The 14623-nt window shown below is 61.9% G+C and overlaps 4 protein-coding genes across 4 annotated transcripts; 2 read left to right on the top strand and 2 right to left on the bottom strand.

The window, feature by feature from the left end:
- Nucleotides 1-1485: 1485 nt before the first annotated feature.
- MNEG_7714 (hypothetical protein) lies at nucleotides 1486-4301 on the top strand (the record flags this gene model as incomplete). Its single annotated transcript, XM_014043816.1, has 9 exons — nucleotides 1486-1640; nucleotides 1838-1913; nucleotides 2117-2200; nucleotides 2444-2517; nucleotides 2732-2816; nucleotides 3006-3102; nucleotides 3343-3549; nucleotides 3842-3876; nucleotides 4185-4301. 9 exons carry the CDS (start codon nucleotides 1486-1488, stop codon nucleotides 4299-4301), a joined length of 930 nt encoding a protein of 309 aa, XP_013899270.1.
- A 1555-nt stretch (nucleotides 4302-5856) lies between these two features.
- MNEG_7713 (hypothetical protein) lies at nucleotides 5857-8349 on the bottom strand (the record flags this gene model as incomplete). Its single annotated transcript, XM_014043815.1, has 7 exons — nucleotides 5857-5944; nucleotides 6444-6589; nucleotides 6874-6954; nucleotides 7141-7222; nucleotides 7414-7475; nucleotides 7793-7946; nucleotides 8207-8349. The coding sequence occupies 7 exons, from the start codon at nucleotides 8347-8349 to the stop codon at nucleotides 5857-5859; spliced, it is 756 nt and encodes a 251-aa protein (XP_013899269.1).
- A 26-nt stretch (nucleotides 8350-8375) lies between these two features.
- On the bottom strand, nucleotides 8376-8971 carry MNEG_7712 (hypothetical protein; the record flags this gene model as incomplete). Its single annotated transcript, XM_014043814.1, has 3 exons — nucleotides 8376-8544; nucleotides 8683-8764; nucleotides 8956-8971. The coding sequence occupies 3 exons, from the start codon at nucleotides 8969-8971 to the stop codon at nucleotides 8376-8378; spliced, it is 267 nt and encodes an 88-aa protein (XP_013899268.1).
- Nucleotides 8972-9343: 372 nt separating this feature from the next.
- MNEG_7711 (putative Exportin-2) lies at nucleotides 9344-14249 on the top strand (the record flags this gene model as incomplete). Its single annotated transcript, XM_014043813.1, has 11 exons — nucleotides 9344-9403; nucleotides 9706-9789; nucleotides 10110-10166; nucleotides 10527-10636; nucleotides 11048-11152; nucleotides 11458-11557; nucleotides 11951-12061; nucleotides 12465-12584; nucleotides 13037-13105; nucleotides 13429-13611; nucleotides 14055-14249. The coding sequence occupies 11 exons, from the start codon at nucleotides 9344-9346 to the stop codon at nucleotides 14247-14249; spliced, it is 1194 nt and encodes a 397-aa protein (XP_013899267.1).
- Between the last annotated feature and the right edge of the window lie 374 nt (nucleotides 14250-14623).

The raw sequence follows: 14623 nt of genomic DNA, 5'->3' as shown, positions 1-14623 counted from the left end.
ATGGATGTGTGTGTGGGGGGGGGGGCGCGCTCGCCTTGGTGAGTGCATCAGTGCATGTGCTTGCGCCACCGTTCCCTGGGTGCTGTACAGGGGACTATCATCGCAATACGCCCTCTGGCTCACTTGAAGTGGCAAGTCCACTTGTGTCAAAGCCGTGTTGGCCCTTTTGCACACACCCAACCCCTCGTGTCAACCCCCCTGCTTCCCGCCACCCAGGCCGCGGCCAACTATGCCGCCGCCAAGGAGGGCAAGGTCTTTCTCGCCTGATCTGAGATCAAAGATCTGAGTGCAGGCCCAATGGGCGTCACTGCTTACCTGCTTTGTGGCTGCGCCTCTGCAGTCGGGTGGATGGCAGCTCGCTGCTACAACACTTCGGCGCCCGCTGGTGTATCGACGCGTACAAATCCAGCCAGCGGTGCCCCCTTGATGGTTTGTGTGTTGCTGGCCGCGCCCTGCCGGTGCGGCGGTGGAGGCGGTGCCTGCGCGTGGGCATTAGCACGTGTTGGGCGCTTATGTGCAGTCTTATTTCGGTGCGTTGTGGGCGCATGTGTACAGGGTCGGGTGCATCGTGTGTCGAGTGCATGCAGCTCCATGCACGCGGGCGTTGGACGCGGCCGCAATCGCTTGTAACAACGGGCTGCTGTGACCGTTATAATCTGGTCACCTGAAAATGTCACACTGCCTGACAATTGGTGTTCCAAGGGAGGGTGATTACAGCAGGAGTCATCACACACACACACACCATGCAGGACCCACACATGCACGCACGCACATGCACACACGCGTGAGTGCAAGCGAGTGCTTAAACAAACGATGTATCAAAGTATTGTGCAGTAGGGCTGACCTCCACGGCTGCAAGGCCCCCGATGCAGCAGGACGTCCAGCATATGCCATGCCGCAGCTATCGAGCTACGCCCAGCAGCGACCACATGGGTGACTGCTGCAGACACCCCACCCACCCTCGACACCACCATGCATATCTTTGATTTTTGAATGCTTTTATCAAAGCTTCTGATGTCAGCGTTCTTTTCGGAAGCGGCGAGTATATTGTACTAGCCGCGCGGTCCTGGCCGCGATGCTGCGAGATGGGGCCCGCTGGGCATTCGTAGTTGCTTTGGTGACTATTATGAGTGCTGCAAATGCCGCAGACTGCCCTCTGCAGTACCCGAACAGCAACGCGCGGACGGGAGGCCTGCTCATGGGCGGCGTGCTGAACAATGAAGTGTGCCGCGACGCAAGCGGCCAGCCCTGTCCGCGCAGCGGCTACTGGTGAGAGCGGTAGCAAACGCAACAACCCCGATGCATCGCAAGCACCAGCGCGAAGGCACTGCGGCACAACCGCGCCGTGCAGCGCATGCGGACAGCGCGGCACACACACCGCTGAGTTCAGAGGGCCCTGGTACCGCAACCGCACGTCTACAAAGCCGCCAACGCGCCATATTTACAGCACAAACCAACACATCCCGCAGGGCCGAGGAATGCAAGATGCTCACCTCGTCCCAGACCTTTGCAGTGTGCAACGACGAGCAGCGGGCCGCGGGCATGGAGCTCGCCAAGAAGCTGCACGCCGGCGCCGCCTTGCGGGCGTCCCCTTGCGACTTGTGGCCCTACCTCCGCGGCCGCACCCTCTGGCTGATAGGGTGCGGCGCCACGGGAGATGGGTAGCTCGTGGCTCCTGATGGCGATGGCGGTTGGTGCACATGCAGAAAAGCAGCACTCTGGCACACAATTGTGTGATGTCGATGAGCTTACACCCCCACAGCAGCGCGATCCTCCGGGCGAGGTATTACTCGAACCTGCCTCTTTATATGCAAGGCCATGCTTAACATGCTTGCAGAGACTCCCACACCAAGCAGCTGTTCAAGGCGCTGCAGTGCTTCATGTTTGACTTTTGGGACGGCAAGGACTGCAAGGTGGGATGGCGAGGTGTGGTGAAGACCAGGGCAAGCAATGGCACGTGTACTGCCCACCATAGCAAGCATTTGTCTTGGGTACCCCGCATCTCACCAACAGCACCAGCACCCAATGTCCCCAAATCCATCCGTCACTACATCAGGTGTCGTTTGATGAGGGATTAGTCCGTCAGATCGACAAACTCCCCTGGATGCCCGGACAGAGCAAGTGCTTGCACCTGATGGGCAATACCAGGGTGTGCCGCGTCCAGTCAGTGCTGGGGTCAAGCCTGCTCAACAACCCCCAGGTGTGGAAGCAACGCTGCTGTTTCCTTCACGAAAGGAGGGTTATGGCATGCAAGTGGACCCCGGGGGAGTGGGGCAATATACAGGCAATGCAGGGGGTCTAGCTGTCCAATAATTCCACCTTGGCCAGCAGGAGGTAAACAACTCATATCACTGGCGTGCAAAACCGGCTTCAAAGCCCCCATTGTCCTGCCGGATGTTATGCGCACTGTCTTCTATGATTTCGGCATTCATCACCCTTGCAGGTGGGCGGTGGCGGCGTCCTAAACCTGCTCCGGGACAAGGGCATGGCCAAGCCCAGCGACATTTTCGTAATCCAGTGGGTGGCAATTGCGTTGTGATCCGTTCACAATGCTGATCAAAACTTCTAAAGAAGTAATCAAGGCACGTGCGATCACACACCGCTGTTTGTGCTGTTTGTCGGCTGCATGCCGCAGGCGTGTGTGCATGGGCGAGGTTCCCGACACTGTGCAGCACAGTCCCACCTGATTTATTGCTTGCCACGCAACCCGATGGCACGGGCATCGACCCAGGTTTGGCACCTGGCACATGCTGGAGGGCCCCGCGGGGCTGGACAAGTTCAAGGCGGCGGTCAAGGCCCTTGGGGAGGATTACCAGGTGGGCGGCCGATGCGGGTGACATCATCAGCCCCAGACCACTCAGCGCACAGCCCACCTGATCCTGCCCCCATCCCGCTGCCGCAGCCTTGTCGCTACCCAACATCAACCAAGTGCCACTATTGCTGCCATCCTAACCGTCTCTCACCCTAGCGCTGAAGTCTTGCTTGCCCTCTCAAACCATATACAGAAGACAAAAGGCAAGTGGCCCCACGTGATGTACAGAGAGACCCCCATGACTCACGACAAGGACACGAGCAAAAAGATATGCCGAGCAGCACCCAGTGGTGAGCGCACGAAGACATATTAAAGTAGATGAAGGGGTGAGGCAAACACACAGCAGCAAGACTGGCTGGCTGGGCCGCCACTTCCTTTCCTTGCGCTGCTGTGCAGGAAGGCCATTTCGCCCCCTACTTAAGGACCTCACGTCCCCCGATTTAGACACATCCCCATGTCCCACCTGGAACACCTCAACGAAGACATTGCACATTGCGCGCCCTCTCCTGGACCCTCACCCGCGCCTCCAGGCTGGGGGTTGAACTACACATCCGGCGAGCTGTTTGTCAACGCCAACGCCCGCTCTGCCGCCGCCGCCCTCATGGCGCGCGGCGGCGTCCTCAACGCACCCGCGAGGGACATCCTGTCGCAGTACGGGCTGCCCGTCCTGGGGGGCTACGCCTACAGCGTTCCACTGCACGTCGCGCACCCGGCCACACGGGCGACTTCGGAGCTAGGTGGGTGCCTTGATCTGATCTGGCGCGTTCACAAGCCCAGGGTCGGTGGCAGAGGCCGCCGGCTGGAGGAGAGGGTGTCTGGCACGCCGGTCCAGCTGGCAGTAAGGGTTGTATTGCAGGCAACAGTAGGCTTGTGGCCGGATGATGACGGGCAAGGCAGATCGGGATGGCTGGGTGTTGACCTCAACTACCCCCCAAGGCCGCCTTTGCAAATCATCCCAACCGTTCCGTGAGGCTCCGCCTTGCTACAGTATGCCCTTTTCCTGACTGCTGCCCTCACCAATCCTCCCAGACTGCCTCCACTACTGCGGGCTCGGGCTCCCTGAGGTGGGATACGTCGACCTGGCCGTGGGATGTGCTGATGAGGCTGTCGCTCTGCCGCTGTGGGGCCAGAAGGGTGCCGAGTACGGCAGACAACGGAGAGCAATGGCCCCGCACATCGAGCCATTGGCTGCGGCACACACCGTTAGCAGCAGTTCTGGGAGGATGTTCAGCTTGCAAACACCCTGCTCCGCGCCCCTCCCACCCAGCTACACTGGCGGTACCACCCAGGCACCAGATAGAGCCGCATGCACGCCGCTTGCAAAGGGTGGCCGTGCCCTTCAAAACCCTAACCATCAACCGCGCACCCGCAGTTGATCGTGTACGAGTTGGCGCGCGAGCTTAAGCGCGGCATCGCGGGCATCAAGGTTCAGCCGCAGGTGCCGCCCAGCCAGCGCGCCGCCTGCAATGCCGCCCCCAGCTGGCTGTGAGGGCGCCGCTGCGGGCGACGCGGGCTGGAGGGCTCTGGGCTCGAGCGGCTGGACATGAGGGGGTGGATGGATGAGAAGAGCCCTACAGCAGAAACCGGAGGCACAGAAGATGTGCTCCACGATTTGCTGCAATGCAGTGTCCTTGCCTGGAAGAATAAGCACAAATAAATGTGGCCTGGACAAACATATGCAGCGGACGTTTCTGCAATTTCTGTCTGCAAAAAACTCAGATTCTTACTGCCACATACCCCAAAAGTATGGCCCCATTCACCGCTTTGTGCGTGTTCCACACTGGGCCTTTTCTGCACTCACGCTTCAGAATGAGCGGGACATTCAGATTTCAACGCAGGGCGCACAGACCGAGAGGTGCTGAGCAGGGGGACGCTGAGGTGGGGTGCACCTGCTGGGGTTTTACCCAGCCAGGCGCGGCGGGGCTCTAGTGACCTCTTTCACAAGAACGTTGGGAAAGTTTATGAATATATGTCAAACCATTGTTGTTTGCCAACCACTCGTGTTTTGAGAGCGATCCTTGTCATGATCAAAAGAGATATGGCGATAAGAAGGTGCACAAATGAAATGGGTCCTTTGTAAAATGCAGCAGTCACTGGCACGCCAGCGGGCCGCGAAGATGCTGCTGCTGGAGAGGCATGTCAAACCTACTGCATTCAGTGGATCAAGCTGTTGCGGCGCCAAGCGCATCATTGGTGGTGACCTGGCTGCCGGCGTGCAGATGGAAGCCCTACTGTCTGTGACCCAGCTTCTCCACCTGGGGCAGCTGAGTCGCTCCAGGCGGAACGCCAGCTCACAGTATGCGCCCTCTCCAGCTTGTTGGCTGTGGTCGACCCAGCGGGGGCACCCTCTAAACAACCAAGGGTCCCAACACGGCTGCACAGTGCTCTAGAGGTCCAGAGGCGTGTTGAACGTTACACAAGGACTGGCCGATTCCGACAGGGCACGAGGCAAACATGCTACTGAGTCAGCACGGGGGGTGGTTCCAATGGAGATGCATTCCAAGATTGATTCGACACTTCTGCGTGTCAAAACCACACCTGCTTTTGCGCCAACAACGGCCCCAGCATCAACAAACCACAAAACAGCAGCAGCAGCACGAAACATGCTCGAACACATGCAACAGACTGAGAGAGTGACCAGGCCAAACGCACATGGTGAAAGCGCCAGGTCACGGGTCACACGACTAGCTACAAAACCGAAACGGAGCGAGCAGCTGCACAACACACCAGGTAAAAAAGGCATGCAACCGCGTGCGCGAGCACCTCATGTGCCGTCATGCAGGGGAGGCTCCATGCTGTGCTGAATTGTGTGGTGGGACGAAGTACCTTGATGTTGAGTAGGAGAAAAACAAACAAGCATGGGACTGTGCACTGACATCAGGCGCACATACCGTGACAAAAAACGTCAATCTCTCTGGACAAAACACTGGTGGACGTGCACAGGGTGGAATGCGCATGGAAGCTGCCACCCAAGCTGCCACAGAGCCGCAACAGGGCTGCCGCCAGGCTCAAAGGGGTCCATGCCGCCGAAGATGAGGCCACAGCTACCTGAAGCGCATCAGGGGAGACCCATGGTGGTGCGTGATGACCCATTTCCCGTTCTGCTTTTCAAATACGTTGGTGGCGATGGTCCTGTTTTTGGGTGAGTGTGGGGGCGAAGGGGGTTGGTTGAGGAAGGAGGGTGTGGGCAGGGATGGGCGTGGGGAGTGCGTGGGAAGGGGAGGCAGGTGACCGTGAAACGTGAGATGCCCAGCCGCACAAGCAATTCAAACGTGCTCCTGGCTCAAGTTGAGCCAGGAGCTTAAGCCAGGGGCACATTTGAATTGCTTGTACGGCTGGGGCAGGTTTGGATGCTTTTGCAGAGAGTTACTAGCGACTGGCAAACTTGCTGCTGGTGTGTCCAACAACAATTGCGCCGCCGCCCTCTCCACCGCCGCGCCGCAGCGCCGAGAACGGCGGCCCAACAGCAACCCACAGACGCAGCACTCACGCCACCAACGATGCACTCGCACCAGGTCAGCATGCGGTCCCTTGCCCTCAACCTCCCACCACCCACAAGTGCCATCTCAAAACCAACACTCCGCCACTGCTTCTGAACACCGCCCCGCCTTGCCCCCTGACCCCTGCCCACCTGCCCTCACTATCGTCCGCGTCCACCACCTCGGTGCACGTCACAAATCCGCTGCTGTCGCTGGCGAAGACCCGCACGTCCTCCACGGTGATGCGGAAGGCGCGCGGCCGCACGCCCCGCAGGATGGAGCGCCAGCTCTCCATCACCTGGGGCGGCGCCACACACATTGGTTGGTCGGATACAAGCGGTTTAATGGTCGGTCGGTTGGTCGGTGTTGTTGTGAAGGACGAGAAACAAGGTACGATGGGGGTTTGAAATCAGGGGCCGCAGCTGCTGGCGGCGACAAGACTGGGGTGGTGCCGGATTGCGGCAGAGCAGCAAGGGGAGAGCAAGGAATGCCGCTGGGGAAGCGTGGCTTCTTGAGCTGGGCTGCAGGCACAGGCCCGGCCGCCGCAGTGGACAGGGGCGAGGGTGGTGGCGTCGCGCGCACCTGCTCGCGCCCGGAGATGACGCCAGCCCCCGGGTGGATGGTCTGCACGTAGTCGCCCTTGCCCCACACCTTGCTCATCTCCTGTGGCAAGCAGGCGTCAGACAAGACCGCAACAGCCAGTCAGGAATGCCAGGTTTGCGAAGAAAATCGCTGAAAACACCTGGCTTGCCCTGCCGTCCAACGCAGAACAGCACAGCAGAGCACAGCGCAGCAGAGCACAGCACGCGCAGCGTGGCGTCGCACGCCGCGCCGTCAGCGGCAGCGAACCTCTATGCGCCCAGATGCGAACGCGTCGTAGAAACGCTTGTTGGCGTCCTCCACAGCCAGCCGAGCGTCACTTTGCTTCTGCCTGCAGATTTGGGTGCAGGCGACTGCTTGGGACACACACGCACACGGGCGTCCACGGTGACGGCGCGGCAGCGGTCGCTTGCGAGCTCAAATCAGTCTAGATGCACATGCCGGCATGCTGGCCATTCCCACGCACGAACACGCTGGGGCATCCATTCAGCGACGGCGTCGCAGCGGATGCTGCACACGCACTGCAGAGCGTCGCGGATACGTGCGGCCAGGTCGTAGTCTTCCGCCTCGACTGCATGGTCTAGCTGTGATTTGAGGTCGGCAAGCGTCATAGATTCGTCCCAAACAGGGGCGGAGCGCGCCACAGTTCTCCAGATCGGGTCAGTGCGCAGCACCGGCGCAACGCGGACTGCTGCCCTGCGATTGATGGGGCCACCAGCTCTAATTGGCGACGTTTGACATGTCCCTGTCCCCAGTGAGCTGGCCATGGTCCCTTGAGTTCTGCAACCAGCGTCCCACCGAAGCTTTCTGAGTTGATGCAATTGATGATTGTTGCAGGCGTGTCCGAGCCACTTTGTCGTGACAAAGTACGGTACACCCGCCTGATGCTCTGTGCTCGCACCCAGTGCCGCAGTGACAACACCTCACTGCTGAGCTGCCATTGGTGCCGCTCCTGCTGCTGTTGCTGTTGCTGCTGCTGAGCTGCCGCTGCCGAGCTGCCGCTGCCATTGCTGCCCCTGGTGATGCTGCTGTTGCTCCTGGCAAGTCCATATCCCCTGGGCACCATTCCAGCAGCGATGCGTGTACTTACATAGACAAGCTTTCCACGGAAGGGAGTTACAATGCTCAAATGTGTGTATACAGATGTGGCCTGGAGGAGGCCACCTTCACGGCCGAGATGAATCCGATGCAGCCCTGCCCTGCACAGCACACCCCTGTGCCGCAGCCTCAGGCTGACAAGGCCATTCTGCGCAAGAGAACTTGCGCACCACCCGAAAGCACATGCACCGCTCGCCCGCATCGACACACTCCACACATGCTGTTGGGCGAGCCGCAGGGAGCGACCAGGAGCCTGCGCGACTCATGGCTCAAGCCGCGGCGGCCGCTGCTGCTCCCGCCGCTGCCGCTGCCGCCTGACCGAAAATGCGCCCTGCCCGCCGCCGCTGCTGCTGCTGCCATGGGCTGGACCGCGCGCCGCTCGCGGATCACCGCACCTTGCTGCGCGCGCTCTGGAAGCAGATGCAGCCGATGGCCAGCACCATCCAGCCAATGTAAATGGCGCCCACAATAAAGCAGCTGCGCGACGCCTCTGCGATTTGGTCCTCCGTGGGCGCGTAGTGGGGCGGCTCCTTCTCATACCACTCCCCGATGAACCTGGGCAGCGTGGGCATGGGTGGTGGGCGGTCATATTGAAGGTCTCGCCACATGGAGGTTGCGCTGCGCTTGTGTAGGGGGTGTGGGGATGTCGCTGCTGCACGTCGCTGCTGCGGTCAAAAGCCCTAGTCAACTCACTGGTAGTTATTCTTTATCAATATGCCCAGCAGGAACATGAAGAACGCCGAGAATATGGAGGCGCCAGCGCAGACGGAGCATCCTGCAAAAGCGCAGCGTGCAGGCGCGGCGCACGGCAGGGTCGGAGCGTGACGGCGGCATGCGCCACGCCGGCGACGACGAGCTATGATCGGTGTTGCACGCGCGCCGCGCAGCAGTCTTGCTGCTGGGGGGGGACTCAGCGCCAATTTTAAACTCGCATAACGCGACAGCGCTCAAGAAGGCTGCGATTACCTGCGACTCCGCACATCTTTGCGCAGCGCTGCCGCCCAGAAGGCTAGGGGCCGTGGCTTGCCGTCTCGAGACAGATCTACGGGATGATACTAGTCGACAAAGCCCTTGTATGTCAGATAGGCAGGTGCAGGTCGTGGATCGTTCGAAAGGGCTTGACAGCGCGCGCCAGATGTGCAAAGGTGCACCAAAAGAATGATTTTGTCCTTCGAGACGTCGAAATGGTGTGACTTTTGGCTTGGAGGCACGGAGAGGCACTGCCCAGATCACAACATTGCGAAGCTGCCGGGTACCCACGATGCCGTGTGCTCGAATGGATCACGACCAGAGGCCAGCGCCTGCGCGTTTGGGCTGATTTTGTTGTTTGTTGCGATCACGCTCATCAGGCAGCATGGACGGCCAAGTAGCACAGCTTGCAGGGGTCTTCGCGCGCACAGTGGCCAACGACAGGGTGAGGCGGCGGCTTGGCGATGGGCATCGAGGGCAAAAGGTTGCTAAAGCAGCCGGCGATGAGAAGCGCGCTCACCTGTCCTCCGTGTTGTCGACAGGACGTGATCAAGCAGGCCGAGGAGCAACTGAAGGCCGTCTCACAGCAACCCGGATATGGCATATTGGTACTCCAGGTAATACAAAGGCTCTTTCACGCAGCGGCAATGAACGCTTTGCGCAGGGCAGGGTCGCCCAGCGGCGCCGCGCTGGAGACGCTGCCGACGTGTGCTCTGATGCTGTCGCGCGCGTCGCACCGCCCCGCAGGTGGTGGCGGCCGGGGATGCGCTGGGCCTGGACATCCGGCTGGCAGCGGCAGTGACTTTTAAAAACCTCGTCAAGTATCGCTGGGTGGGTTGCCGCCCCCTCCTGCGACGGCTCATTCGGCGTCGAAACTTTCGCAAATAGAGCTGTCCCACCGACCCAGCCGCGGCAGAGTCGTCGCCGCAGGTCGCGCCTGCCCTGCCTGCTAGACAGTGGGTTGGCGGCCACGCGGTTGCGAGCCGCGCTGCCATGTCGCTCCTTGCGTGGGCCGGCGGCGGCTGCAGCATTCCCGCCGCCAGCAGCCGCGCCCCCGTCGCCACCAGCCCGCCCGGGCGCGGCACGCAGCGGCCTGGGAACCCACCGGGCGACCACACACGCACCCTGGCAACACCCGCTGCTGCGCGCAGGTGCCTACAGAGGTGGCGCAGGAGGCGGGGACACAGCCAATTCCGAATGGAGAGAAGGTGCGGTTGCGGGAAGCTGGCGGCGCTTCGCCTTCCGAGTTTGGTCAGGCGGCGGGGGCGGCAGCGGTGAAGGCGCTGGCGCGGCTTCCGTCGCCGCAGCCGCTGTAGTTGCTGCGGCGGCTGCTGCGGCAGTGGTGACAGGCTGCGAGGCGCGAGCGCATGTGGCCGTGCATGGCCGAGAGGCGGGCCGCCAAACAGCAACAGCAAGCCGACACGGACGGGCCGCGGGCCGCGGGCCCGCCCATCAGGGCACCAAGGGCGCCCAACAGCCGCTATCCCGCCTCTCCCTGGCCCCCTCCGACGTCTTGTATTGCACCCTGTCGCATTCTTTCTGTACTTTCTCCGGCCGCGGCCGTGCAGGACCAGATCCGGCAGCTGCTGACCGGCCTGATGCTCAGCACGCCGCAGCTGGTGCGGGCGCAGCTGAGCGAGGCGCTGGCGATCATCAGCGGGCACGACTTCCCGGGCAGGTGGGGGGGCCGGGGGCGACGCGGCATGGGCTTTGTACGGATATGGCCCTGGGGGCTTGTGATGTGTGCGTTGGCGTGGCGTGCAGTGGTATTTGTGTGCGAGTGTGTGGAGACGCGCGCGGGCGCGGGCGCGTGTGGGTGTGTGGGGGCTGGTGTGCGTGCGTGTGCACGCACGTGCGCTGGCATGCGCCTGCACTCGCAAGAGGTGGACAGGCGGAGGGTGTGTCGGATCGACGCGCAGTCGTGGATTGTTTGCACTGGCTTCGGTGTCCAACGTGCAGCTCCTAGCATGAGGCCGGCAGGGACGCGGGCCGGCAGGCAAGCGCGCTGGCGCAAATACACGCCTGAGCCGGACACCATGGTGCCGCATGGCCGCTGCGCACAAACGCGCGTCGCCGCCTGCCGCGCCAGGTGGCCGACGCTGCTGCCTGAGCTGGTGTCGCGGCTGCAGACGGACGACCTGGGCACGATTAATGGTGTGGCGGCCACAGCAAACAGCATATTCAAGAGATACAGGTGGGGGGCTTGTCAGGGAAACGGGAAATGGGTACGAGCATGGTGGAGCGGGGCGCGCATAATGCAGAATGCAGAATGCATAGTGCGTGTCGGGTGCGGCCGGCCGGGGCCGAGGGAGGGTGGGGCAAGAACCAGCGGGGGCTGCGGGGGATGGCCGGCGCGGCTTGGCGCATGTGCCGGCGCCGCTGCGCGCTGCTGTGCTTCCTGACGGTGGGCAGGCCATGTTGTTGACAGCCGCTCCAAGATACGAATCGCCTCGCTGAATCCCCGCCGAGCCTGGCTTTTGGCCCCCATTGTCACCCCAGGAACCAGATCGGCAACGACGCGCTGGTTGCTGAGCTGGCGGCCAGCCAGGACGTGTTTGCGGCGCCGGCGCTCGAGGCTCTGCAGAAGATCAGCAAGCTGGTGTGTTTGGGGGGAGGGGGGGGGGAGTAGGGCTGTCGGTGTGGTGAAATGTGTGATGCTTTGTTGGTCTGATGGTTGTGCGCTGTCGGGATCCTTGGGGATGGTCGGCGGGGGGGGGGGTCCACTTTGTAAGCAAGGCCTCCAACGGCCTGTCTCGCTGCAGGAAGTTGATCAGGCTGTGCAATGGTGATTTGAGAGGGTGGGGTTGCAGAGGTTTGGTGGTGAGGGGTCGAGTGTTGCGGCGGTGACACACAGTCGCAAGTGGTTGCGGCGTCGACTGTTGCGGCGGCGACACGCAGGCAAAAGGATATGGGGCGTGCGCCCACACAGCGACCTGCGTTTGTGACACGTTGAAAACCCCCTCTGGTGACGTCATCATCCCCGTGCCCGCAGGTGCCCCAGCTGGCGGCGCAGGGCCAGGGCGACCAGCTGCGGCTGGCGGTGGGCACGCTGCGGCTGCTGTGCCGCATCTTCTTCAGCCTCAACTCCCCGGGACTCACGCCGGTGCGCCGCGGCGCTGCACGCGCTGGCGATCCATCTGTCTTGCGCAGACGCGCGTCCGCGGCCGGGTCGCCCCTCAGCCGGGCAGGGCAGGAGGAGGACGCTGCGCTTTTGTGATGGCGACTGGATGGGGTCGTCGTGTTGGCGGCATAGGCACCGCGTCGAGGCGCCGCGGCCTGCGCGGGCCGAAAAACCTCGAGCCTCCGCCTCCAAACTCACAGTTTTACACAATGCAGTCCCCCGGCTCCTTCCTCACAACGCATTCTCCTCACCCCTCTATACACACACACACACACACACGCGCGCGCGCGCCCTCTCTCTCAACCGCACACGCATACATATGCACACACTCTCTCTCACGACCACACACACATACACACGCGCGCACTCACCTCCCTCTCATCAGCTGTTTGAGTCCCAGCTTGACGCGTGGATGGGGGAGTTCCACTCTTTCCTGGGGCTGCAGGAGGGGCCGGGCCTGGCTGAGTCAGACCCCACCAAGGAGGCGCCCCTGGACGGACTCAAGGTGGGGTTTGGGGGGGTGGGTGGGGGCGCGCATGTGGTGGCTGTTGAGGAAAGGGTGAGACATCGAAGGTGTGCATTCGAAAGCGACCGTGCACCTGTGTGTGTGTGAGTGTGTGTTTGTTTGTGTGTGTGTGTGGGGGAGGGGGGGGTGGAAGTGTGTGTGGGAGAGAGCGACAGAGACAGATAACCGTGGGTGTGCATTGTTGCCAGGTGGCGGTGCCAACAGCGCGCAAGCGCGCCTGCAGGCGCCGCGGCCTGATGCCAGGAGCGCAGGGCTCGCATGGGCCTCAATTTGTGCGCCTGCCGCCCTCAGCACAGAGCACACCTTCATACCCCCTTCTGACAAAACACCAACCTGGATCAGTTGCCATGCTGAGACACCCCCCTGAAGCTCCAACCTAAATCCCTTGACCACCCCTGGCCCTGCTTTCACCCCACCACCCCTCCCCCCAGGCTGCGGTGTGTGCCAACATCAACCTGTTCATGGAGATGAATGAGGAGGAGTTTGAGAGGTTCATGCAGGTGCGGATGTGTGCGTGTGGGGAGGTAGGGCGCAACTCAGGGATGGATTGTTTCAGGGGGGATTCGCGGCCGACCTATGAGCGTAGGCTGAGGCAGGGGCAAGGAGCTGCTCGCAACGCTTGTGCGTGTGGTTGATAACTTCTTGTGGCCCTGCGGCTTGAGTGGGCGCGCGCCTGCACACGCACCCACTCTCGCGCGCGCACACACACACACACACTCTCTCTCTCTCTCTCTTCCTCCCTCTCTCTCGCATACACATACACATACATTCATGTGTGCGACACGCACACCGCATCCGCACTCTCCCCCTCCCCCCCCCCCAGACCTTTGTGACCGACGTGTGGCACCTCCTGACGAGCGTCAGCGGCCGCAGCGGCCAGGACAACCTGGCAATGGCCGCCACGCGCTTCCTGACCACCGTGGCGCGCAGCGTGCACCACAAGCTGTTCGCGGAGGCGGCGGTGCTGCAGCAGGTCTGCGAGTCCATCGTGCTGCCAAACCTCATGGTGAGCCCCTGCAGCGTGGCCCAGTTTTGTTTTTGGGTGGGTCGGGGGGGATAAACAGAGATGTGCGACGTCAAGGGGGGGGGTGACGCAAGCTTGGGTTGGTTTTGGAGGGAGGTCGGGGTTGCGGCCGGCCTTGTCGGGATGTTGGGTGGTTTTGGCGAGGAAGAGGAAGGAGAGGGCCTGCAGTGCCATGTGTGTATCAAATGGTGGTTTTGAACGGCTTTTCGTTCACGCCTGCGCCACATGTTTGGCCCGCGGTCGAGCGCTGCTGCACACATTGCACAAGCGCGACGCATCGCACGAGCCCGCCCCCCACCCCTGCACTCCCCTTCCAGCCAGCCCCGACCAACCCCTCCTCTCCCCTCTCCTGCCCGCCACGTGTCACCTCAAATCTCAAATTTCGAATGACGTTTTTTGATTTTCTTTCCCGCCTTTTTTATCAGGTGCGCGAGGACGACGAGGAGATGTTTGAGATGAACCCCGTGGAGTACATTCGCCGGGACGCGGAGGGCAGCGACGCGGACACGCGGCGCCGCGCGGCGGCCGACCTGCTCAAGGCGCTGTCAGAGAAGTACGAGGGGCAGGTGCGGCTTCCCCGCGGGTTCCGCCCAGCTCCCGCTCGCCGCGCCTGTCTCTGAGAAACTCGCAGTGTGTCGCGAGTATGTATAACGGCGGCGGGGCTGCGTTAAGCGTGCTGCTGTGGTGGCTTTTGGGTCGGTGGCTTGTTTGGACGGTTTGATTGCAGATTTGGGGGCAGAGGAGGGGTGAGGGTCAGTGCCGCGTGGGGGGCGGCGACCCTCAAGACGTAGGAGCAAAGTCTGCAAGGGGCGAGTGTGGTTGGGGGCCCTCGCGCGGCACAGGAGACGACGGCAGGCACGTGCACGCGGCATTTCGGCTGTGTTAGATGCACACACCCACGTCTGCAGGCCGCGTGCCGCTTGCTTCTGTTGGTCACGATGGCCTGGCCCACCCCTTTGATATATTTCTTTTGTGTCCCCCCCTCCCCCGGGCC

The sequence above is a fragment of the Monoraphidium neglectum genome (assembly GCF_000611645.1).
Source record: "Monoraphidium neglectum strain SAG 48.87 unplaced genomic scaffold scaffold01392, whole genome shotgun sequence".
Taxonomy (NCBI): domain Eukaryota; kingdom Viridiplantae; phylum Chlorophyta; class Chlorophyceae; order Sphaeropleales; family Selenastraceae; genus Monoraphidium; species Monoraphidium neglectum.
This window is presented reverse-complemented; position numbering and strand designations above follow the sequence as displayed.